Genomic DNA, 26,940 nt, shown 5'->3' with positions numbered 1-26,940 from the left:
TTAGCTGTCAGGAAGACCAAAGCCAGTTTTAGTCTTTTGCATTCCCAGTTCTAATGGCTTCACCATTGGGGGGCTGTTCCTTCAGGCTTCACTCCCTGTCTTGATTCAGCGCTGAAACTTTTACCCATTTTCCCAAGCTTTTGGTCACCTGCCTGACTGATAGGTGGTAAGGTCCCTCAGTGGTTAGCACTGCTGCCTCCCAGTGACAGGGACCTGGGTTTGATTCCGCCCTCAGGTGTGGAGTTTGCACAGTCGCCCTGTGTCTGCATGGGTTTCCTCCCACAATCCAAAGATGTGCAGGTTAGGGAGGATTGGCCATGCTGAATTGCCCCATCGTGTCCAGGGATGTGTAGTTTATGTGCATTAACCATGGGAAATACAGGGATTGGGTGGGATTGGGTGGGATACTCTTCATAGGGTTGGTATAACTGGACGGGCCGAATGACCTGCTTCCACACTGTAGGGATTCTATCGTTTGATGTTAAGTTGTTTTTCAGAATGCTCTGGCAAAGTGCCTTGAGACATTTTAATTCATTAAAGTCACTACGTAAATTAAGATGTTGGCTGGTGTCGGATCTCCGGCATTCTCAGTTTTATGTTTCACTTGAGAATATGAGGCCACATCTCCAGATCTGTACGCACTTTCACTTAATGACTTGGATTCTTCAGGGTGCCATAGGGGCCTTTTACATCACACGGGGTGGGAGATTAGATCTAAAATATTTCCACACCCCAACAATATCAAAACTGAAAATGTTGGAGAAACTCCGAAGATGTGGTCGCATCCACGGAGAGAGAAACCGAGTTAACATTTCCAAGGCCAGTATGACCCTTCCTCAGAACTGCTGTTAGCCTTGCCTGTTGGCTCCAAGTTTTTTTTTCCCCTTTCACACCCCTTCATTATTTTCTTTGCTCTGCCTGTTAGTCTGTTTGTTTACTTTCTTGGGATGAAACTTCTCCCTTTTTTCCTTTTGGGTTTATGAGCTACAGTTCCTTGCTGATTTGCTCAGCACAGTTCCTATTCCCAGGCCTGGTCCAACTGGCTCCAGACTGCTCATCCTACCTGCTGCCTTGTGGATTTATTTTTTTTTCGCCATCTGGCTGACTGATAATAGAGCTGGTGTGAAATGGATAAGTTCAGGTCCCCGCTGTGCGCGCAAATTCATTTGCTATCACCGTTTATCTCTTAATGTCGGCAAGCAAAAATATTCAGTCAGTGGAAATCAAATGAACCCAAGATAACTGGAGAGGCGCTGTTTCCGTCAGAGACAGATAAGGAGAGAGGAGGTGTGTTTGGATCGAACTAGTCCTGATAAAGTTGCTATCGCCGCTGCGGGCTTTTCACACGCTTGCTAAGAATGAGCAAGGAGAAAGTGAGCATGCAGATGTTGGAGATCAGAGTCTTTCCTGATGAAGGGCTTTTGCCCGAAATGTCGATTTTCCTGCTCCTCAGATGCTGCCTGACCTTCATGTAAAAGCTGTAGACCGGCCCCCACAAGATGGAGGGGATGTTCCTCAAGTTGGTACCAGGCAGTCCCTCTCCTGCCCATTTTTCTTCAGTTTTAATTACTGATTGGCACTTTTAACTCCAGGTCCTCCAGTTTCCTCCCACAAACCAAAGATGTGCAGGTTAGGTCCATTAGTCAGGGGTCAATATAGGGTCTGGGGGGGTTACTCTTTGGAGGGTCAGTGTGGACTTATTGGGCTTGTTTCCACACTGTAGGGCTTCTATTCTATTCTGTCTGGCCATCCGTTTGATTGATTGCGCAGTCAAATTCTGCCGAAGATATGTGAGGGGCATGGAGGCAAAGTAGGTCAGGTGGCATTTGGCAATGGGAGCCCAACATACTGGTCCCTTTAGGGTCTGGTGGCATCTCACAACCAGTTTTCACCAATTTTCACACATGCACCATTGAAAGCCAACTGTGTGGGTTTGCATGACAGCCTGGTACAGTGACTGGTCTGCCCAGGACCGTAAGAAAATACAGACGGTTGTGTGCACAACCCAGACCATCACACAAGCCAATCATCCCATGGGCTCCATTTACACTTCTCTTGCGACTGAAAGGCTGCCAACAATAAATCAAATCAAATTCCATAAAAGGGGCATAGAGATGGCATCAACTGCTGGCACTGATATTGTAACACAAGAAACCAACCTTCCTTCCATATTTTGGATTAGATTAGATTACTTACAGTGTGGAAACAGGCCCTTCGGCCCAACAAGTCCACACCAACCCACCGAAGCACAACCCACCCATACCCCTAACCTTACACTACGGGCAATTTAGCATGGGCAATCCACCTAACCTGCACTTTTTTGGATTGTGGGAGGAAACCGGAGCAGACACAGGGAGAATGTGCAAACTCCACACAGTCAGTCGCCTGAGGTGGGAATTGAACCCGGGTCTCTGGCGCTGTGAGGCAGCAGTGCTAACCACTGTGCCACCCACTATTTTGTGTCCTCCATGATATAGATTGCTATCCTTTTATGCAATACTTTCCCAATCCACATTGGTCATAATTGGACAGGGGTGGGGGGGGGGGGCATGGTGGCTCAGTGGTTAGCACTGCTGCCTCACAGCACCAGGAACCAGGTTCGATTCCAACCTCAGGAGGAGGTTGGAACCTCCTCTGTGTGGAGTTTGCACATTCTCCCCGTGTCTGCGTGGGTTTCCTCCAGATGCTCTGGTTCCCTCCCACAGTCCAAAGGTGTGCAGGTTAGCTGAATTGGCCATAGTGTTCAAGGATGTGTAGGTTAGGTGCATTAGTCAAGGGTAAATGTAAAGTAATAGGGTAGCGAAATGGGTCTGGATGGGTTACTCTTCAGAGGGTTGGTGTGGACGTGTTGGGCCAAATGGCCTGTTTCCACACTGTAGGGATTCCATGATAATAGCGTGTTTCCTGTGCATGTATTTATTGGTCAGGGATTAGAATCTCCAATTTGTTTTATTTTTCGGGAAGCGAAATGCCTGAGAGGTTATTGGGTTTTGTATTTATCCATATAATAAAATGGAAACACATTAAAATGTAAGACAACTGGCAAAAGAGCTGGGGAGAAATGTTTTACACAGTGAGCTGTTGTGGTCTAGAATGCACGACTTGAAAAAGAAATATTTGTGTGGCTATGCGGTAAGGGCAGGAGATTGAGTCTAACTGCACCATCTCTATCAAGGAGCGAGCACAATTATAATGGAAAAAATGGCCTCCTGTACTGTACAATTCTATATGTGATGAAGATGTGGCTTTAAGCGGTTATTTTGTGGTATTTTATTTAATAGCAGTAGTAAAGGAGAGGAGCAGAGTAGTCAAGCAAAACCACGCAAGTAAACAGCTTGTGAGGCCTTGGGGTGGTGTTTTAAAGAACTGGAACAATAGAAGCAGCCTGGATGGGTGTGGCCAGCTGTCACAGACCAGGGTTTCTTGTTTGTTTTATTTAGCTTTTAGGTTGAGCGTTCAGCAGTTGCTCATTCTGAGCGTGAACAAATAAAAGCCATCTTTTCCCTCTCTTGCTTACAGCACGAAGCTTGGGTTTCTCCCTGCTGCTGGTTTACCTGGGAGACAAATCAATCTTGCTGAAGCTGCCTTTCTGCCCAGGGATGTGTTTATGGAATGTTATTATATTGGAACAGTTAATTAGCAATAGATATTGTATCTATGATTAGGTTAAGTTTGCCAATAGAGTTAAGTTATTCAAAATTCCTCTTTCTTTGGTTGTATTTTAACTACAGCGTTTGGATAAATTGTGTTTTGCCTATGGTGAGTAGTTTCACCAATTGCATTGCATCCGGAACACGGCACCTCACATCTCCCTTTAAAATGAGAATACTCTCGGGTCTGCATTACCTTCTTAAGATATTTTGAGTAGGTTTGATTTGGTGCGTGACATATGTTTGTGAAATAGTGAAGGCTGCTTTAGGGGCATGAATCCAAGTGCACTTAAACAGAATTTATAAAATGGATTCTTCCATGGCGTTCTGGTCATTGACCCTGTGAACGTGCTCCCAGGGTCCAAGCTGTCAAATCTGAGTTATTGAACACGGTTAACAATGACTCAGGTGTGCTTGCCTCTGTCGTGGGAGTCCTGCACCTGCTCCCGAGATCTGATCATCTGTCGGGGTGCTTTCCTTAGGGATCAGAGGTGAGTGTGTGCAACCACAGGGAATGCTGGAAATATTCAGCGGAAATACTGAACTGTTGAGTATTTCTGGCATTGTCTCATTATTTCAGATTCCCTGCATCTGGCATGTTTTACTTCTGAGAAACGATTTACAAGGATGTTGCCAGGGTTGGAGGGTTTGTGCTATAGGGAGAGGCTGAACAGGCTGGGGCTGTTTTCCCTGGAGCATCGGAGGCTGAGGGGTGACCTAATAGAGGTTTATAAAATCATGAAGGGCATGGATAGGGTAAATAGACAAAATCGTTTCCCTGACGTTGGGGGAGTCCAGAACTAGAGGGTGTAGGTTTGAGGCGAGAGGGGAAGGATATAAAAGGGACTGACGGGGCAACTTTTTCACAAAGAGGGTGGTTCGTGTATAGAATGAGCTGTCAGAGGAAGTGTGGAGGGTAGTGCAATTGCAACATTTAAAAAGCATCTGGATGGGTATATGAATAGGAAGGGTTTGGAGGGATATGGGCTGGGTGGTGGCAAATGGGACTAGATTGGGTTGGGATATCTGGTCGGCATGGATGGGTTGGACAGAAGGGTCTGTTTCCATGCTGTACATCTCTATGACTCTGAATTTGTGCTAAACTGAAGTCCCATTGGTGGAGATTAAAGGTCCTTTGGAGTAAAGGACAGATTAGTGACCAACAGATTTAAGAACAGCTTCTTCCCCTCTGATATCAGACTTATGAACAGACCTCTTGTATATTGGAGTTGATCTTTATCTGTAGCTTTAACATTATATCCTGTATTCTGTTCTGTTACCCTGATGTACTTAGGGAATGTATGATTTGTCTGGTTAGCATGCAAAACATCACTTTATCAATATATTTTGGTACATGTGGCAATAATAAATCAAAGCAAATCAAATCAGGGCAGGAGCTGTCTCCCTGATATAAACTGTGTTCTGGCCAATATTTACCCGACAAGCAACATCATTGAGTCATTATTAGCTGGTCGTTGGCTCATTGCTGTTGGCCAGAGCACACATTGGCTGGTGTGTTTCAGACCATACTACAGTAATGACACTTTGGTCATACTTAATTAGCTGGAAAGCGCTTTGGGATGTCGTGACATTGTTAAAGATGCAATAATGACACATTAATTTCTTTCTAATGGGACTGTTGCATAGCAAGGTAGTTCAGTGGTTAGCACTGCTGCCTTGCAAGCGCCAGGCACCCGAGTTTGATTTCTTCCTTGTCTGTGTGGAGTTTGCACATTCTCCTTGCATCTGCATGGTTTTGCTCCGGTTTCCTCCTAGAGTCAAACCTGTACAGGATAGGTGGATTGGCCATGCTAATTTGTCCATAGTGTTGAGGGATGTGCAGGCTCGGTGGGTTAGCCGTGGGAAATGCAGGGATGGGTTGGGTCTTCAGAGGATCAGCGTGGACCCAATGGCCTCTTTAAGCACTGTTGGGATTCTGTAATGAGTTAGCCCTTGGTTTACAGAGACTGGATTTAGCAGCAGACACATTGGGATTCTGATTCACAATGTTACAGAGTCCCAATTATATAGAATGCCAGGGTGAAAGTGACTCGATCATCCAGTTCTTCAGCTCTCATTGTTGCTGGGGCAGTAATGTCTTTGCATGTTTTGTAGTTCAGAGTAATCGCTCTAGACCAGGACCGAAGGAAGCTGCAGTGGAAGAGGCAAATGAGAAGGGCAGTGTGTAAAATTTGACCTGTCCTGCCTTGGGGTTTGAAGGTTGGGTGTCATCTGCTTGGAATCTGATGGGGGTTTGAGCAACGCGAGCGATGGTGGGTCATGTGGCAGAATTGGGCGACCCGTGAGGCAAGGTCCTGACACAAGTGGTGTGGCAAGGTTCTCGCTAGGCCGCAGTGACTTGCTAATTAATGGGGATTGGTGCTTCTTACTGGGACTTAGCAGAAAAAAGTCGTGAGGATGTAAATCCCACTCCCTCACTGCCAGAGCCAGTTCAAGTATCCAATATTTTTTTTTGAAACCGTTGATTGCCTCATAAGGCAGTGAATTCTGGGTCATCGTTGAGGAAACCTCACCCTCTTCTTGCCTGTCTTACTCAAAATCTGATTATATCTGTGTCCAATGGTCCTCCTACCAACAGCTAATGGGAAGAGTTTTCCCCTTCCACCTTATCTGAATGTCCTGGGATCTCAGACACTTCTGTCAGATCTCCCTTCAAACTCTGTTGCTCCAAGGATTGCGACCTCAGCTTGCCCGACCTCACCTCAAAGCTGCACCCAACCCTATGGTCATTTCTGCAATACTATGCTCACTACTTCAAGATGATTAATTAACCCTTTCTTATCAGAGTTGTCATAGAGTTATAGAGTCATAGAGATGTACAGCATGGAAACAGACCCTTCAGTCCAACTCGTCCATGCCAATCAGATATCCCAGCCCAATCTAGTCTCACCTGCCAGCACACGGCCCATATCCTATTCATATAACCATCCAGATGCCTTTTAAATGTTGCAATTGTACCAGCCTCCACCACATCCTCTGGCAGCTCATTCCATACACGTACCACCCTCTGCGTGAAAAAGTTGCCCCTTAGGCCTCTTTTATATCTTTCACCTCTCACCCTAAACCTATGCCCCCTATCCCCACTCCAGGGAAAACACCTTCTCTATTAACCCTATCCATGCCCCTCATGTGAACCTCTATAAGGTCACCCCTCAGCCTCCGACACTGCAAGAAAACAGCCCCAGCCTGTTCAACCTCTCCCTATAGCTCAGATCCTCCAACCCTGGCAACATCCTTGTAAATCTTTTCTGAACCCTTTCAAGTTTCACAACATCTTTCCAATAGGAAGGAGACCAGAATTGCACGCAATGTTCCAACAGTGGCCTAACCAATGTCCTGTACAGCCGCAACATGACCTCCCAACTCCTGTACTCAATACTCTGACCAATAAAGGAAAGCATACCAAACGCCTACTTCACTATCCTATCTACCTGCGACTCCTGGCACTGAGGCACAATTGGGACAGGTTCTGTGTGAGTGACGCAGCAAGGGGCCAAATGGCCTCCCCCCATTCTTATGGGCTGGGTTCAACACTCACCTGTCAGTGGGCCCAACAGCCAGGGTGGTGGAGGAGAACGCAGTATTGGATGGGTTCGTCCGCCCGCCCCTCACCTTCGTGTACTGATATCAGCGTGTGTGCATTTTGTCAGCTTGAGGCCTCCGTACACACACAATTACCAGCAGAGGGAATCCTCTCGGAAGAGCGAACACAGCATCGGTGTCAAACAGCTCAGGTGCAGCTCTCACTGTAAATCTATGGACCTGTCTCCAGCCCAAAGCTTCACAATCTGGCCCAGGTTAACCAGAACAATGAGCTAAGAAAACATGGAGACATGAAAAACAGGTGTAGGAGTAGGCCATTCAGCCCCTCGAGCCTGCACCGCCATTAATTACGGTCATGCAATCTCAGTATCCCCTTCCCACTTTCTCTCCATTCCCCTTGATTCCTTTAGCCATAAGGGCCACATCCAGCTCCCTCCTGAGTATATCCAATGGACTGGCCCCAACAGCTTCCTGTGGGAGTGAATCCCACAGGTTAACAACTCTCTGGGTGAACAAATGTTTCCTCTTCTCAGTCCTGAATGGCTTATCCCTTGTTTTTAGACTGTGACCCCTAGTTTTGGACTTCCCCAACATCGGGAACATTCTTCCCATACCTAGCCTGTCAAGTCCCATCAGGGCTTTGTATGTTTCTATGAGACCACCCCCTCATTCTCCTAAATTCCAGTGAGTACAAGCCGAGTTGATCCAGTCTTTCCTCATATGTCAGTCCTGCCATCCCGGGAATCAGGCTGGTGAACCTTTACTGGACTCCCTCAAAAGCAAGAATGTTCTTCCTCAGAGTAGGAGACCAAAACTGCACACAATACTCACATGGTGTGGCCTCACCAAAGCCCTGTATGACTGCAGCAGGACACCCTTACCCCGGTACTCCAATCCTCTCACTATGAAGGTCAGCATGCCATTAGCTTTCCTCACGACCAGCTGCCCCTGCATGCCACCCTTCAGCGACTGTTCCACCATGACGTAAATGTTTTGCCAGCGGCACTCACTTTGCTGAGGGTGTGATCTATAAACTGAGAAAATATTGGTGCCATTTCCAACTTGGAAAATGTATGGCTGACCCGCAAATTCGTGAAGCGTTCCATATTTTTACCGGGTGGCATGGTGGCTCGGTGGTTAGCACTGCTGTCTCACAGCGCCAGGGACCTGGGTTTGATTCCAGATTTGGGTGACTGACTGTGTGGAGTTTGTGCATTCTCCCCTTGTCTGCGTGGGTTTCCTCTGGCGTGCTCTGGTTTCCTCCCACAGTCCAAAGACACGTAGGTTAGGTGAATTGGTCATGCTAAATTGCTCCATAGTGTTCAGAAATGTGTAGGTTTGGTGCATGGTCAGGGGTAAATGTAGAGTAATAGGTTCGGGGAATGGGTCTGGGTGGGTTACTCTTCAAAGGGTCGGTGTAGACTAGTTGGGCCTTAGGGCCTGTTTCCACACTGTAGGGATTCTGTGTGATAGTGCAATCTGACCAGTCACTGTTAACTGTCGACCAGCAGGTTAAAATTAGAAGTGATTCATTAGATGATTACTTGATACAAATAGAGGCCAACCGTCACTGATGCAAGGCTGCTGAGTTAGGATTCGGACACTTTGTGAATAAATCTAAAGCTGAGAGAAGGTCGGCTTCTGGCCTCCATTTTCACCAGCTGGCTGTTGTCTGGTCAGTTTAAACTTGGGCAGCAGCAGGAGGCATTTGATCAGAGTGGGTATCCAAAACAGCCCGCTTTCGATGGCCTGCACAGCCCTTGTCCCTGCCTCTTCCTGACTGTCTACTCTCTCACTGCCTGAGCTTCAGGGTTTGCAATGCCAGGCAGCTAACCTGAATCGAGATAAGTAACAACTGCTGTCACAGAGTCATTAGAATTATTTAAGATGCTGTCAGCACTCGCTTAGCTATAAACTGAATAGCTTCTTTTTTTTCTGCAGAAGTGGCTATGACTTTGACTATGACTATTACAGAGATGGATTCTATGACAGGTATGTTGCCCACGTCTAATTTGATCCTTTTAGCCATTTGCCATGACTATTTTTTTTGTGTGGGGTTGCTTTAGCTTTTCGATGTGACAGGGACAATTACTCCCAGTGGCTCGTAGCTCACGGAACGTGTGGCCCCTCTCAAATCTATTGAAATACGGCAGAGCGTTCCTCCCGTTACCTGCCCCCCACCCCCCCTCCACTTTCACCCTTTGAGAAAACGCATAAAGAAAAGCAAAACACTGAACACAATCCAGCGTAATATTCCAAAACGCCGTGGATTTGTCTTCCAACTGAAACAAAAAAGTTGTTGCAAATCAGATGTCATTGTGACCACGTCATCTGCCCCTTAATTCACAGATCGAGCAGTAAGGATCACATCATGGTGGGTTGGGTCTGCATTTATATAGTGCCTTTCACATGGGACAATGTTCGGCAGCACTTCAGAGGAGCCTCATCATCAGAGAAACATTGATACTGGGAGGGGGAGTCAAATAGGGTGGCAAGGTGGCTCAGTGTTTATGGGGTAGCACAATGGTTAGCACTGCTGCCTCACAGCGCTAGGAACCCGGGTTCGATTCCAGCCTCGGGCGACTATCTGTGTGGAGTTTGCGCGTTCTCACTGTGTCTGCGTGGGTTTGGCTCCAGTTTCCTCCAATGATGTGCAGGTTAGGTGAATTGGCCGTAATAAATTGCTCATAGTATTCAGGGGTGTTGGTTTGGTGCATTAGTCAGGGGTAAATGTAGGAGAGGGGAATGGGTCTGAGTGGGATACTCTTCAGAGTGGCAGTGTGGACTTGTTGGGCCAAAAGGGATTCTATGATGTGACAGAAGATAAGAAAAGGAAAACATCAAAAGGTTGGAAATGTTTATGTAAGTGATTCTGGAGTTTAAGGTCTAGACACTTCAAGACTCAACTACTAATGGTAAAAAGAACATTTCGAGGGTACTGTATGCAGCTCTGGAATCATAGAAGAGATGTGAGTACTTTGGGAAGAGTGTAGAGGAGAAGGGTATTGTCTGGGCTGAGGAGGTTTGATGATCAAAAGAGAGAATGGACAGTGGGGGGGAGGGGAGCATTTTCCTTGGAGCAGAGGGGGAAACGATTAACATGAATAAAATTGTGAGGGATAAACAGAAGAAACTTTTCCCCTTTGACATTGGCACCAGCACTGGGGAAGGAGGGAGCTGTTCTGATGGGACGGGCACCACTTGAATCCTGCTGAACCAGGACCAGAGTCCTGGCCAATGGCACAACTAGGGCTGTGGATGGGGCTTTAACTTCGATGGTGAGGGGGTGGGTTCAGTCGCATGGCAAGTTATGGAAAACGTTAAAGGTAGGGAGGGCTCAGCAGAGATGATAAAAGTTTCCAGAACAAGGAACAGGACAATGCGGTAGTTCCAACCTCCAAGTTCCAAGATGGCGGTTGAGTAGCAGTGCTATGTGTGGCCTCTTGCCCAGGGCTCATCCACTTCCATCTACTTTCTTTCTCTTGTTTCATTTTACTTCTGCTCTTTTTTTTTCCTCTTTTGCTTTCCTTTTCTTTGGCAGGTTAGTCAGGATTCTCATCAGGTTAACATGCAGGTTAGTTGGCGGTTAGGAGAGCAAATTCAGGGTTAGCATTCATTTCGAGTGGGCTGGATCGCAAGGCCGTGGATGTACCGCTGAGGCTGTATAAGGCTGTGGTCAGACTACATTTGGAACATTGTGAACAGCTTTGGGCCCCATATCTAAGGAAGGATGTGCTAGCATTGGAAGGAATCCAGAGGAGGTTTATAAGAGTGATCCCAGAGATGAAGGGCTGGTCATATGAAAAGCGGTTGAGGACGCTGGGTCTGTACTTGATGGGAGTTGAGAAGGATGGGGGGAGCCTCATTGAAAACTTAGAGAAGGCTGAGAGGCCTGGATAGAGTGAACGTGGAGAAGATTTTCCACTAGCAGGTGAGACTAGGACCTGACAGCACGGCCTCAGGGTGAAGGGAGGAACCTTTTTTAAAACTGAGATGAGGAGGAATTTCTTCAGCCAGAGGGTGAGGAATCTGTGGAACCCATTGCCACAGAAGGCAGTGGAGGCCAAGCCATTGAGTATATTTAAGACAGAGAGAGATAGCTCTTGATTGGTCAGGGATCTAGGGTTCTGGGGAGAAGGGAGGATAATGGGGATGAGAAGTGTATCAGCCATAATCAAATGGCAGAGAAGACTGGATGGCCTAGTCTATAGGATGGCTCCTATATCGTATGATCTGGATGGAGAATTCGATGACCAGGGGCATAGGCGTAAGGTAAGTGACAGGAGGTTTACAGGGAATGTGAGGAAAAATGTTTTCACCCAGAGGGTGGTGTGAATCTGGAACCCTCCCCCACCCCGTAAGGGTGGGAGAGGCAGAAACCCTCATTACGTTCAAGAAGTATCGAGATGTTCACAAAGCTATGGGCCAAGTGCTGGGAAATGGGATTGGAATAGTTAGATGGTTGTTTTTGACTGGCACAGACTCAGTGAGCCAAAGGGTCTTTTTCTGAACGAGAAACCCCTGTGACTCTATGAAGAAAGTGTGGGTTGGGCAAGAGGCCAGGATTGGAGTGGTACAAAGATCTTGCGGTTACACAGATGGGCAAGGCCTCGGAGAGTAACTTAAGCGTCTTCTGATTGAGTTAAATTATTCTCTGCAGTCTTTGCCATATCTGTCTGTGTCACCTCCTCGAGCCCCTATTAAATCTTTGCATTGGCAAAGGCAGACCAGGAACATGTTCTTGGTCTCGTCATACTGCTGAAGCAAGTCTGTTGAGAAAAACTTTAACTTTATTCAAGACACATTTCGCCGTGGACTTCCAATGGAGGCTGAAGGGAAGGAATAAGATCATGTGACATTGCATCACTTCCTGTGATGATATATGCTGTCTCAATAGCATGTGACAGTCATGTCATAATCCTTTAAACTACACACGTGGGTGTCACGAAACAACCCTTTTGCAAAAAAAAAAGAGAGCATCACCAGATTGTCACAAATCACACATTTCCTGTGAAGTAGTCCTTATGTGCATATAACAATGGGATGAAGGCCGTTTTGCCTCCCTCCTCTTGGATCTGTTTGAGAAGAAGCACAACAGGTTTGTTCAGAGGTTCGAAAGGACAAGGTGTGACAGGGAGTGCGGCAACTGACCGAGTCTGGCCTTAACAGACAAAAACGTCCCAACATCGTTGACGGAGGTGCAAGGGAACACCTATGCCATGTCAAGGGAGGTGAGCTCAGGGAGGGTCACTGACACTTAGAGTCATAGAGATGTACAGAATGGAAACAGACCCTTTGGTCCAACCCGTCCACGCCGACCTAAGAGTCATTCCACCGGAGGTGAGGCAGAGAGCTTTACAGGACAAAAGGCAGGGGCTGAGATCGCTGTGTACAATCGGCCACTTGAGGTCGGCTAAAGGGAGGCAGAGAAACCGAGTTCAGGCAGGAAGAGCGACACTGGGACATTTTAGAGAAAAAGGGAGGACCAGCTTGTAGAAGGCTTTAAAGATGCTGACGACTTTTTGTTTTTTTGGTTTTGAATTTGAGTTATCGGTGAGTGGTTTCTGACAGTTGCAGAGGCACTGCAGATTAACGAGTGTGTGAAGTGATGCTGAAGTAAGATGATGTGGGAGTTAATGATGCCAACCTATCATAACGGGTTGGAGTTAATAGAAGACCATCTGGAAAAGTATTGGACCAATAATTCCAAAGGTTATCCTTTCCATAGGTCACTGGAGTCCCTTGCCACTGGTTCCTGTTTGCTAGTCAGCCTGTGTGGACTCTTTGAGGTAAATGAGGCCCTATCTTTAAGACAGATGGAGCTTATTGGCCTACTATGTGGGCTCAACGTTCCTGATGAGAATGGGGGGAGCCAGGAGGCAAAGAATTGAAGGAATAGACTGTGTATTGCAGAGGAAGCACAGGGGAAGAAAGACGCAGTGTGAAATGCAGCGTTTAATATTGGTTTGGCATCGGAAATGTAGCTGAAACACTTTGATGCAATCTGTTTAGTCCAATTTTCTGATTATTGCTCTTCAGTCTGGGTTGTAATACAACAACAAGCTGCACAGTGTTACCTTGAAGCTTCGAATCAGTTGTCTGCACTTTGTGTGAATTCAGAAGGCAAGAAGTCATTTCTGTAGGATTTTATTCATATTCAAATCTGCGCAGAAAGGGATATTTGATACTACAGTCACACAAGATGCAAAGTATTCAAATTGGATAGTCAGTCTGTGATAATAAGTTCAGCGCTAACACGCCATTATAGTCCAGTGCAAATTTAGTAAATGTCAGATTTTTATACATATTCGATGAATTATCCTGTCCCTGTTGAATCAAGACGTTTCAGGTCCAACCTGTGGTCCTGCACGTCATTCCAACATGATTGAGAAAGCTGCTCTTTATACTCCATTTCTTCATTTGAATGTCCCTCCACTGCTTTTCATGTAAAGCAGCAACAAAGTACAATCCTACAGCTGCTCCCCCTGCTCTTTCGGGTACTTTTGTCGTATATTTAATCCAACAGTGCACTTTTAATGTTGCACATATGAACATACAAGAATAGGCCCTTCAGCCCCTCAATCCTGCTCTGCCATTCAATGAGCTCATGACCAATCTGATTCTAATCTCAAATCCACATCCCTGCCAACCCCTGATAACCTTTCACCTCCTTGCTCAACACAAATCTATTCACCTCTGCCTTAAAAATATTTGAGGATTCTGTGTCCACCGTATTTTCGGGAGGCGTTTCAAAGTCTCATAATCGACTGGGAGAGAAAAAAAAAGTCACCTCGTCTCTGTTTTCAGTTGGTGACGCCCTGGTTTTGAAACTGTGACCCTCAGTTGTCATGCATCCCCTTTGGCCCTGCTTATTAAAGCTCAAAATATTTCCTTTGGACACGGCTGAAAGACTGAATCTACAATTCTGTTTCCCGTACGTTGCTTAATGTGTGCAAATGCATGAACAGCTCTGCTGCCTCACAATACCTAGGATCTGGGTTTGATTCCACTTTCGGGCGGGGAGTTTGCATGTTCTCTCCATGTCTATGTGAGTTTCCCCCTAGCCCTCTGGTTTCCTCCTGCAGTCCAAAGACGCGCAGGTTAGGTGGATTGGCCACGCAAAATTGCCCTCATTTTATCCATGGATGTGGAGCCTCGTGGGTGAGGCATGGGGAATGCAGGATTATAGAGATGGGGTAAGGAAATGGGACTGATTGGGATGCTCTTCACAGGGCTAGTGTGGACTCGATGGGCTGAATGGCCTGCTTCCACACTGTCGGGATTCAATGATTCTAAGATTTAGGTAATGCTCAAAAGGGGTCACAGCAAAGGCCAGAAATGAGCCATTTGACCAACCAGTCCATGTATTAATGTGCCACTTGAGCCTCCTCCCATCCTTTCTTTATCTAACCTCATTAGCATAATTCATTATTCCTTTCTCTCTTATATGCTCACCCATTGCTGTTTGTAGCTGCTTCTGACAGAAGATTGGCCGTCGTGGGTCGATACTTTCTTCTGTCTTGTGCCATCTGCACACTTCCAGTACTATTCATCCAGAACGTCTCTGTGAAGTTTGTCACTCAACTACCATCGGCCCACCCTCTCCTTCTGTTGCCCTTCACTTCACCAAGTGGGAGAGATACCTGAAGCTCATCTATTTCTAGTTTGTCCCTTAAATACATCTCTACCATTCACCCTGAGATGTCATAGAATCCCTACAATGTGGAAACAGGCCCTTCAGCCCAACAAGTCCACACCGACCCTCTGAAGAGTAACCCATTCAGACCAACCCTGTTATCCTATATTTACCTCTGACCAATGCACTTCACCTGCACATCCCTGGGCACTATGGGTAATTTAGCATGGCCAATTCACACTAACCTGCACATCTTTGGATTGTGGGTGGAAACGAGCACCCGGAGAAGACCCATGCAGAGACGGGGAGAATGTACAAACTCCACACAGACAGTAACCTGAGGCTGGAATCGAACCCAGGTCCCTGACGCTGTGAGGCAGCAGTGCTAACCACAGAGCCACTGTTCTGCCCAAAAGGGAGAGAGTGGCTTTTACATTCTCAGCGTTTCCTGGATCAAGAGGTTTAGTCTAAGTTCCCTATTTTATTAATTCGATGACTACTTTACATTGATGGTTCCTGGTTCAGCTCTTCCTCACAAGTGGAAGCACTCTCTTTCATAACCACCCAACCAAAACTTTTCTCATTCTCAATGGCCTCCATCAGGTTGCATCCACCAAACCCACCTTCGCCTCCACCGCCCCCCCCTCCAAATCCATTGACACTTCCTCAGACCCAACGACCAAGATCAGTGAACTTGAACCATTAATCCTGATTCTCTCTCCATAGATGTAGCCAGCGTTACTGAGTTTCTCCAGCAATCTTGGGTTTTATTTTCAGATTTCCAGCATTTGTTTGGTTTTGCGACAGCCCTGCATACCCAGGTTAGAGCACGCTCAGTGCAAGTTTACCAGACCATCTCTCTTCTATCCCACATAAAGATAAACCCGAGGGAATCACTTGGTTTTGGTTTTTGTTATGGCCACATCAACCTGTATGGTATATTTTTGTGAGTTGTGCTTGTCTATCAATTATAATTTTTTTTTTAAGTTGTATGTGCCTTTTTTTTGTCTGAATCGATATGTAATCATCGATGCTTATGTTGAAATTTATTTGTCAATTATATTGCCGTTCTGCAAGTTTGTTCTTGAGAAACGACGTGGATTGTCAGCCATTTTGTCGCATGTCGGAGAGAGTCATTCGGATTATTCCTTTCATGTCCATTGTTGCATCACGCACCTAATTCGATCAAATAACAAGATTGATTCAATCCAGGTCTGGAACATGTTTCCCACCCAACAGTGAACACGCAACGGAGAGAGTGGGGACTGCAGACGCTGGAGATCAGAGTCGAGAGTGTGTTGTTGGAAAAGCACAGCAGGTCAGGCAGCATCCGGGGAGCAGGAGAATCAACATTTCGGGTATAAGCCCTTTATGCCTGAAACATCGATTCTCCTGTGCCTCAGATGCTGCCTGACCTGCTGTGCTTCTCCAGCGCCACACTCTCGAGACAGGAAGCAAAGAGTAGGTGGAAGTGGGTCTTTTTCCAAGTAGCAGCCTGTGACCATTATCACACTCTAAGAATATGGGGTAGGCTATTTAGGACTGAGAAGAGAAATTTCTTCATCCAGAGAGTGGTGAACGTGTGGAGTTCTCGGTCACAGAATGCGTTTCAGGGCACAACACTGAATGCTTTTAAGAAGGAGCCGAACAAGAGTTCTTAAGGCTAAAGGGATATAAGGGCGGGGGGTTGATCAGCCATGATCATATTGAATGATGGAGTGGGCTCGAAGTGCTAAAGGGTCTACTCCTACTTCCTATATTTCTGTGTCACTGGACTAGGCTGGTGCTCTGGGATGGGGGTTCAACTTTAATGATGACCATGACATTCTTTTCCGTTGTTGTAAAAATCCATCTGGTTCAGTCATGCCCGAAAGGGAGGTGAGATCTACCATCCCCCCTATACTCCACCCCCACAAGAGGGAGGTAGGATTCTACCATCACCACCCCCCCCCACAAGAGGGAGATAGGTCTACCATCACCCCCCCCCCGAGGGAGGTGAGATCTACCATTTCCCTCCCCCTCCCCCCCCCCCGCCCCCCCAGAGGAAGGTAAAATCTACCAACCCCCTCTCCCCCCCCAGAGGGAGGTAAGATCTACCATTCCCCCCCCCCCCCCCAGAGGAAGGTAAAATCTACCAACCCCCTCTCCCCCCAGAGGGAGGTAAGATCTACCGTCCCACCCCCTCCTAAAAGTAACAAAGAGGATTGATGAGGCCAGAGTGGTAGATGTGACCTATATGGACTTCAGTAAGGCATTCGACAAGATTCCCCATGGGAAACTGGTTAGCAAGGTTAGAATGTGTTGCTGGAAAAGCGCAGCAGGTTAGGCAGCATCCAAAGAGCAGGAGAATCGACGTTTCGGGCATGAGCCCTTCTTCCTGAAGAAGGGCTCATGCCCGAAATGTTGATTCTCCTGCTCCTTGGATGCTGCCTGACCTGCTGCGCTTTTCCAGCAACACATTTTCAGCTCTGATCTCCAACATCTGCAGTCCTCACTTTCTCCTAGCAAAGTTAAAAATCCTGGAATATGGGGAAAACTCGCCATTTGGATACAGAACTGGCTCAAAGATAGAAGACAGAGGGTGGTATTGGAGGGTTGTGTTTCAGACTGGAGGCCTGTGACCAATGGAGTGTCACAAGAATCAGTGCTGGGGTCCTCTACATTTCATTGTTATATAAATGATTTAGATGCGAGCATAAGAGGTGTAGTTAGTAAGTTTGCAGATGACACCAAAATTGGAGGTGGAGTGGACAGCGAAGAGGGTTACCTCAGATTACAACAGGATCTTGATCCGATGGGCCAATGGGCTGAGAAGTGGCAGATGGAGTTTAATTCAGATAAATGTGAAGTGTTGCATTTTGGGAAAGCAAATCTTAGCAGGATTTATATACTTAATGGTAAGGTCCTAGGGAGTGTTACTGAACAAAGAGATCTTGGAGTACAGGTTCATAGCTCCTTGAAAGTGGAGTTGCAGGTAGATAGGATAGTGAAGAAGGCATTTGGTATGCTTTCCTTTATTGATCAGAGTATTGAGTACAGGAGTTCGGAGGTCATGATGCGGCTGTACAGGACATTGGTTAGGCCACTGTTGGAATATTGTGTGCAATTCTGGTCTCCTTCCCATCGGAAAGATGTTGTGAAACTTGAAAGGGTTCAGAAAAGATTTACAAGGATGTTGCCAGGGTTGGAGGATTTGAGCTGTAGGGAGAGGCTGAACAGGCTGGGGCTGTTTTCCCTGGAGCGTCGGAGGCTGAGGGGTGATCTTATAGAGGTTTATAAAATCATGAGGGGCATGGATAGGATAAATAGACAAAGTCTGTTCCCTGGTGTGGGGGGAGTCCAGAACTAGAGGGCATAGGTTTAGAGTGAGAGGTGAAAAGTATAAAAGAGACCTAAGGGGCAACATTTTCACGCAGAGGCTGATACGTGTATGGAATGAGCTGCTAGAGGATGTGGTGGAGGCTGGTACAATTGCAACATTTAAGAGGCATTTGGATGGGTATATGAATAAGAAGGGTTTGGAGGGATATGGGCCGGGTGCTGGCAGGTGGGACTAGATTGGATTGGGATATCAAATCGGCATGGACGGGTTGGACCTGTAGGGTCTGCTTCCGTGCTGTGCATCTCTATGACTCTATGTGACTCCAAACCCTCAGAAGTGAGGTTTATTCTTAACTGCCTTCTCAACTGGCTGAACAAGCCACTCAGTTGAAGGACAATTACGGATGGCCAGCAAAAACCTGTGCTTTCCACCGATGCCTGCATCCCATCACAGGATCAAAAACAAAACTTCTGTCGGGTCTTTTAAGAAAAAAAAATCACTGCGGCTTTGTGAGTGAACAACTGGTGAAAGTGGTTCAACTGCACATTGCCAGCAACTAACCCTGATTATCTATTCATTTGACAAACTCCATTAGACTTTTATGTAAACTTAAAGTGGTTGAGCTCAGTATAACTGCATGTCTTGCATGCACAATTACATAGAGGTACCTTATTCAATTACCTTCCATCACAAGCAATTATACTCAGGAAGCCCTTAACTGTTTAGAACACCAAGACCTAATAGTGCAGATAATTAACTGGAATTTTCTGAAGTTGAAGAAGGCACTTTTTTTTAAATTAAGTGTATTTTCCTTTTTGGTCTTGTTACACTCAGACCCCAGGTGAGGTTTCCCAGTGTGGTACAGTTCCAGATGAGATATTCCAAGTTGCTGAATGCCTGGGTGAAGAGGGGTGATCTGACTCCCCTGTTTGATTCACCTTAGTGGTTGCAGCAAGGTTGAATTTAAAAAGCTAAGCTCCTATTTTAAAGGGAGCCAATTTAACCTGGCTTTCTTAATTAACATGGAACGGGTTTGTTCATTATGAAATTTAAGAAGAATGGACGCAGATGCACATGGACTAGAAATGAGATAAGTCCAAAAGATAAAAGCTTTAACATTTATCGATTAGTGTCTGAAATGTTTGTGAGGATTGGATAGTTAACATTATGGCTGTTGCAGTACAGGTTTATGTTCATGGTTGAACTGTTGACTTCAGAATTCTTCCTTCTGCAGGTTGGTTGCGATTTGTTGTTCTGGGTCCTTTTGACCATGAGAAAATTCAGGGTGAGAGCGAGTCCTTTTGGTCTTCTCCCTGTTTGTCTGGCCTACTAGCTAGCTGACGTCCAGCACTCAGTGGGAAACAGTCACTTCACTTGCAACGCAGGGGTGACCAGGAGATAGGGGAAAGTGAGGACAGGAGATCAGAGTCAAAACGTGTGGCACTGGGAAAGCGCAGCCAGTCAGGCAGCATCCGAGGAGCAGGACAGTCGACGTTTCGAGCATAAGCTCTTCATAAGGAATAGGGGATAGATCTTCAACTACCAGGTTCACAGAATGCAAACTCTCGAAACACGGGCTAGTGCACACAGGTACTTAGTCTCACCCAGTCCCACTAGCAGCTTCCTGTAGAGTTGAATCTTTTTTTTTAAACTCTGTCTTTGCATAATGCTAAAGCAAAAATATAAATGTAGCTGCGGTTTGGGCCATAATCTGCCAAGGGTGCCTTGCTGATGAGCTGGACACCATCAGCCTCTTGTTACCTTTGTAATCATAAAGGATTGCAGTCTGGCCTGTTTTGATTTGCCTCTTCCTCTTTTGGATGGCTGTTGTTTGAAGTTCCCTTTGCATTTTTGCGTGTCACATTCTGTGTCATAAACATAGTGTCGTACAGCCTGGAAACAGACCCTTCAGCCCAAACTGAACATAATCCCAAACTAAAGTAGTCCCACCTGACTGCGTTTGGCCCATATCCCTCCAAACCTTTCCTATTCATGTACTTACCCAAATTTATTTTAAGTGTTGTAATTGTACCCATATCCACTACTTCCCCAGTTCATTCCACACATGAATCTCCCTCTGTGTAAAAAAAAAATTGTCCCTCATGTCGATTTTAAATCTGTCCTCCTCACCTTAAAAATGTGCCTCCTCGCCTTGAAGTCCCTCACCCTAGGAAAAGACAACCACCATTAACTCCATCTATACCCCTCAGTAAATTATAAACTTCTATAGCCTCCTACACTCCAGTGAAAGATGTCCTAGTCTATCCAGCCTTGCTTTACAAGTCAAACCCCCCATTTCTGGCAACATCCTGGTAAATCTCTCTTGAACCCTTTCCAGCTGGATAATATCCTTCCTTTCAGAGGGTGACCAGAACTGGACACAGTATTCCAGAAGAGATCTCACGAGATGGTCACTTAATTTATATTTTATTTTTTTGTTATTTCAGTCCAGTTTAAATAAAAAACACGTTTTGGAATTACAGTTTAAAACGGCACAGTACTGAGGGTTCTGACCCATGGTCACGACACCTTTCGCCCCCCATACTGAGGATCTTATGAGTGGTGGGCTCAGTGTCCGTTGAATTCTTCTTTTCTGGAATGTCATCATTGAAATTTGTCGCACACTGCTCAAACTTGTCTGCAAATTTGTACCTTGATGCTCCAGCACTCTGGTCAACCAGCTTCCTTGAATGAAGGAGCATTCACCTGAGCCGTAGCCAATGTTTCCTCTTCGGAAAGCACCCAGAGTGTTGAGCTGTTTGCAAAGTTATGGACCCTCCGCACGGAAATGAGTCATTATCATACTTGACCCGTGATCGACTTGACTCAGATGCTAATTCAGATCCAAGCTATGCAGAAAGACAGAAACCAAGACGTCATTCTTTACTGATAGAGTTTATTGACTACTTAGTCTTACAGCTCCTTCCATCCACCAGTCTGATCCATTCCCTCTTTTATATCGACTCACTTGGCTGAATAAGCAATCCACCCCCAGTCATCACCTTAACAACTTGCTAGTTTAACTCAAGATCATGAAAAATTCAGTCCCCACCTCCCCACGTCACCTTCTAGAGTGGCCACTCCTTCTCCATTGAGCTGTCCTGAAGTATATGCAGCAGTTTGGGAACAGGGATAGCGGTCAAGGACTGAGTGCAAATCTGTAGTGGCCTTCAACAGTCCTTTTAAATTTCTAGGCAATAGAATCTTCTTTATAAAAGTGAAATAGTCAGTTGAACTCGGTTAAACCCACCACGTTTCTGTTTCAGGGTAAAAACAATGACTGCAGATGCTGGAAACCAGAGTCTAGATTAGAGTGGTGCTGGAAAAGCACAGCAGGTCAGGCAGCATCCGAGGAGCAGGAAAATCGATGGTTCGGGCAAAAGCCCTTCATCAGGAATACAGGCAGAGAGCCTGAAGGGTGGAGAGATAAGGCTGTTTCTGTTTCACTGTGTTTCGCTGTGCCAACCACTTGGGTTTGTATAGCTGCAATGAAGCAGAGTGTCCCAAGATGTTTCACAAGAAGGATTCGTCAAAAGCAAGCCAAATGAAGGAACACTGGGGCCAAAGACCAACAGCTTAGTCAAAGAAGTGAGGGAACCGAGACAGAGAGGTTTCCAGCATCTGCAGTGTTTTCCTTTTTGTTAAACTGCTCCCAATCCTATCCATGGTCCAAGAGTCAAGAGAGGTTAAAGTCCCTCTCCCTTCTGTGAATTAGATCTGAGAGCAACCAGGGAAAGTCTGGAAAGGAGATTACCTCACACTGAGGAAAATCATTACAGAGATAGCCAACTGATCAGCGCATCTAAATCTATCCTGCCTGAGAGATCCCAAGATCATTGCACACCCCAACCCGATCCCTGTTTGGTTCTGAAAGAGTTATCGCTGAGCAGTATGACAAAAGACTGGGGTGACAGAACAACTCTGGATCTTGAAGGAGACAGACCAACTGTGTAATTCTCTTCATAAGTCCCTGTAACAACGTCTATCTTACTAATATAACTTGTGTGTGATTGGTTTCATGTGATACCTTGTTCAAGACCACAGCATCTTCTCAGTAGACTGCCAGGTGGTCTTCCACTATCACTAGACCAAGTAATTCCTGTAGATCCCAACCTGGTGGCTGGGGATCTACCTTCTGGTGATCAAGAGTCCAGCCAGCTCAGACAACAGACAACATGGCCGCCAGTGAGAAGGATTCAACTTACAATAAAGTGGCAACAGTGGGCACCACATCATGTTCCAACACCACTCCCCTCCTCTCCTAGCTCCATCAGAACATTCAGTACCCATGTTTGTCAGGTTTTGCAAGGAGGAGAAGTTTCAGATACAGTCCATTCATCGATTTGAGAGAGTTTCCATCTCTAATTTAATTTCAGTTTAATTGTGAGTTTTATTGTATTCCATCATATACAAAGAAAGGTCTTTTGCATCCTTTCATAGAGTGTGGACCTCACTGTATAGGCCAATGTTTATTGTCCTGGAGGTGGTCACCCATCACCTTGAACTATTGTAGTCCATGGAGGGTGGATACATCTGCAGTAATACAAAAGTGCATTCTGTGGCATTGCTCTGAATAATGACTGTTTGGTGAGGTTAGGTCAATCTATCTGGTACAACAGAATCACCTTTAGACTCCACTATTCCAATGGCTCCCTTGCAGCTTCTGAAAAATGGTAGTCATTCAAAACTCCACTGCCAATATTCTAACTTGCACTGTTTCCCATTTGCCCTTGTCCCTATGGTTATTAACCCACACTGGCTTCTGGTCCAGCAATACCTCAACTGAAAGTTTCGGAGCATTATATTCCAGTCACAGAGTCAAACACCACAGAAACAGACCCTTCGGCCCAACCAGTCCATATCAATCATAATCACTAGCCCCCTCTGTCTGTGCTTGGCCATATCCCTTCAAACCTTTCCTATTCATGTACTTCTTCAAATGGCTTTTAAACATTGTGACTGTGCCCGCATCCACCTCTTCCTCTGGAAGTTCATTCCACACCCAAAACAAAATTGCCATCATGTCTTTTTAAAATCTTTCTCCTCTCAACTTAAAAATTTGTCCCTACTCTTGAAATCCTCCACCCTTGGGAAAAGACCTTATGATTCATGATTGTATAAACCTCTAGGCTATACCTTATCTATACTCCTCACGATTGTATAAACCTCTAGGTTATACCTTATCTATACTCCTCACAATTGTATAAACCTCTAGGTTATACCTTATCTATACTCCTCACGATTGTATAAACCTCTAGGTTATACCTTATCTATACTCACGATTGTATAAACCTCTAGGCTATACCTTATCTATACTCCGCACGATTGTATAAACCTCTAGGTTATACCTTATCTATACTCACGATTGTATAAACTTCTAGGCTATATCTTATCTATACTCTGCACGATTGTATAAACCTCTAGGCTATACCTTATCTATACTCCTCACGATTGTATAAACTTCTAGGCTATATCTTATCTATACTCTGCACGATTGTATAAACCTCTGGGCTATACCTTATCTATACTCCTCACGATTGTATAAACCTCTAGGCTATACCTTATCTATACTCCTCACGATAGTATAAACCTCTAGGCTATACCTTATCTATACTCCTCACGATTGTATAAACCTCTAGGCTATACCTTATCTATACTCCTCACGATTGTATAAACCTCTAGGCTATACCTTATCTATACTCCTCACGATTGTATAAACCTCTAGGCTATACCTTATCTATGCCCTTCATGACTTTATAAACCTCTAGGCTATACCTTATCTATACTCCTCACGATTGTATAAACCTCTAGGCTATACCTTATCTATACTCCTCACGATTGTATAAACCTCTAGGCTATACCTTATCTATACTCCTCACGATTGTATAAACCTCTAGGCTATACCTTATCTATACTCCTCACGATTGTAAAAACCTCTAGGCTATACCTTATCTATACTCCTCACGATTGTATAAACCTCTAGGTTATACCTTATCTATACTCCTCACGATTGTATAAACCTCTGGGCTATACCTGATCTATGCCCTTCATGACTTTATAAACCTCTAGGTTATACCTTATCTATACTCCTCACGATTGTATAAACCTCTAGGCTATACCTTATCTATGGCCTTCATGACTTTATAAACCTCTAGGCTTCCTAGTCTTGAAATTGACCATCCTTGGAAAAAGGCACCTGCCATTCACCTTATCTATATCCCTCATGATTTGATAAACCTCTATAAGGTCACCCCTCGACTTCCTATGCTCCAGTGAAAAAAGTCCCAGCCTAACCAGCCTCTCCTTATAACTCAAACGTTCCATTCCCTGTAAGATCCTGGTAAATCTCTTCTGGCCCCCCTCCAGCTTAATGATATCCTCCTGTAACAGAGCGACCAGAATGGGAGACAGTACTGCAGAAGAAACCTTCCAACATCCTGTACAACCTCAACATAACTTGCAAATCCTATACTCAAGGAGATCTGAGCAATGAAGGCAAGCATGCTAAATGCCTTCTTAACCACCCTATCTATATGTAATCTGAAAATGTGTTGCTGGAAAAGCTCAGCAGGTCAGGCGGCATCCAAGGAGGAGGAGAGTCGACGTTTCGGGCATGAGCCCTTCTCCTGCTCCTTGGATGCTGCCTGACCTGCTGCGCTTTTCCAGCAACACATTTTCAGCTTTGATCTCCAGCATCTGCAGTCCTCACTTTCTCCTATCTATATGTGATGCAAACTTCAAAGAATTATGTACCTGAGCCCCTCGGTCTCTCTGTTTTATAACCCAACCCAAGGCCCTACTTTTAATTGTATAAGTCTTGCCCCGGTTTGTTTTACTAAAATGCAATACCTTGCATTTACCCAAATTAAACTCGATTTACCACTCCTCAACCCATTGACCCAATTGATCAAGATTTCTTTGTAATTGCAGATAACCTTCTTCACTCTCTGAAATCTTGCTCCCTGTCTGGTTACGGTGCCTTCCTTATCTTAATCTCTTTAACATTCATCACCATACCTTCAACTGCTAAGGTCCAAAGCTCTGGAATCACTCCTGAACCTCTCTTCGCTCCTTTTAAGATATGCTTAAAATTTAGCTTCACAATTCAGTTTAAAGAAACCTATTTGGGCACACCTCTGGGAGTTGAATTGAGAAGCTGGGAAACTGCAAGAACCTTTCCACCAAGCGAAAGATCCGAATATCTCCTTATGTGGCTCTCTATCAAAATTGGTTTAGCAGTGCAATTTCTAAAGAACGTTGGTATCTTTAATTGTGCTAAAGGGGTTATAGAAAGACATTCATGTTGCTTTCAAGCTCTTGATTTAAATCTTGCAGTCAGGTAAATGGGGCTACAGATCATAATGCTGGGCTTTTGTTGAGTGACAGGCCAATTAACACGATGGAGACAGTTCAGCGGGCATGTTAGCTGGACAGTGTTAGCCAGAGCGCTGCTATTTCAGATTGCTTTGTTACTGGAAGAGAGACAGTCAGTTGCATGAGGCAGAGACTGAGGAAATATCCTGATTGTGAAGAAAAGCCATTACCGAGAGTGCTTCTGCATTCTGATGTCTGCCGTGGCCTTTAGAATTCTCAGTTAGTTTTTTTTAAAATTTAGTTTAAATCAACCTGCAGGCTGACAGAGAATAGAATGAGTTTTGAGAAGGTTTGTAGCTCAGGTTGAGGTATCGGCTGTACGTTTGTTTGGAAGGTTTGTTTTCAGATGATTCATCACCATACTAGATGACATCATTGGTGAGCCTCCAGTGAAACATCGGTGGTATGGCCCACTTTTTATTTATGTGCTTAAGTTTCCTTGGGTTGGTGATGTCATTTCCTGTGGTAATGTCATTTCCAGTTCTTTTTCTCAGGGGGTAGTAAATGGGATCCAAGACAATGTGTTTGTTGATAGAGTTTCGGTTGGAATGCCGTGCTTCTAGGAATTCTCGTGCGAGTCACTGTTTGGCTTGTCCTAGGATGGATGTGTTCTCCCAGTCAAAGTGGGGTCCTTCCTCATCCGTATGTGAGGATACTAGTGAGAGAGGGTTTTGTCTTTTTGTTCATGAACATCTAGAAAATAGAACATCAGACAGTGCAGCACAGGAATGGACCCTTCGGCCCACAATGTTTTACCAAACACAATCCCAATCCCAAAGATAGGTGGAGTTGTGGACAGTGAGGAGGGCTGTTGTCGGCTGCAGAGGGACTTAGATAGGATGCAGAGCTGGGCTGAGGAGTGGCAGATGGAGTTCAACCCTGCCAAGTGTGAGGTTGTCCATTTTGGAAGAACAAATAAGAATGCGGAATACAGGGTTAATGGTAGGGTTCTTGGTCAGGTGGAGGAACAGAGGGATCTTGGGGTCTATGTACATAGATCTTTGAAGGTTGCCACTCAGGTGGATAGAGTTTGTAAGAAGGCCTATGGAGTATTATCGTTCATTAGCAGAGGGATTGAATTCAAGAGTCGTGAGGTGATGTTGCAGCTGTACAGGACTTTGGTTAGGCCACATTTGGAGTACTGTGTGCAGTTCTGGTCGCCTCACTTTAGGAAAGATGTGGAAGCTTTGGAGAGGGTGCAGAGAAGATTTACCAGGATGTTGCCTGGAATGGAGAGTAGGTCGTACGAGGATAGGTTGAGAGTTCTCGGCCTTTTCTCGTTGGAACGGCGAAGGATGAGGGGTGACTTGATAGAGGTTTATAAGATGATCAGCGGAATAGGTAGAGTAGACAGTCAGAAACTTTTTCCCCGGGTACAACAGAGTGTTACAAGG

At 45.4% G+C, this 26,940-nt stretch overlaps 1 protein-coding gene across 5 annotated transcripts in view; it reads left to right on the top strand.

Annotated features, from left to right (window-relative positions):
- LOC140453171 (RNA-binding Raly-like protein) overlaps positions 1-26,940 on the top strand; it is a 1,408,367-nt gene that overhangs the window by 1,215,591 nt on the left and 165,836 nt on the right. For 4 of the 5 annotated variants that reach the window (XM_072547650.1, XM_072547651.1, XM_072547652.1 and 1 more), the window contains one exon: positions 9,156-9,206. The exons of the other annotated variant lie outside the window; for it this stretch is intronic. In XM_072547650.1, the coding sequence (XP_072403751.1) occupies positions 9,156-9,206 (51 nt within the window). The remainder of the gene's footprint in view (positions 1-9,155; positions 9,207-26,940) is intronic. 5 annotated transcript variants of the gene reach the window in all.

This window comes from Chiloscyllium punctatum, chromosome 26 (assembly GCF_047496795.1).
Source record: "Chiloscyllium punctatum isolate Juve2018m chromosome 26, sChiPun1.3, whole genome shotgun sequence".
In the NCBI taxonomy this organism is placed as follows: domain Eukaryota; kingdom Metazoa; phylum Chordata; class Chondrichthyes; order Orectolobiformes; family Hemiscylliidae; genus Chiloscyllium; species Chiloscyllium punctatum.
Note: the sequence above shows the minus strand (reverse complement) of the source record. Positions and strands in the feature narration are given on the sequence as shown.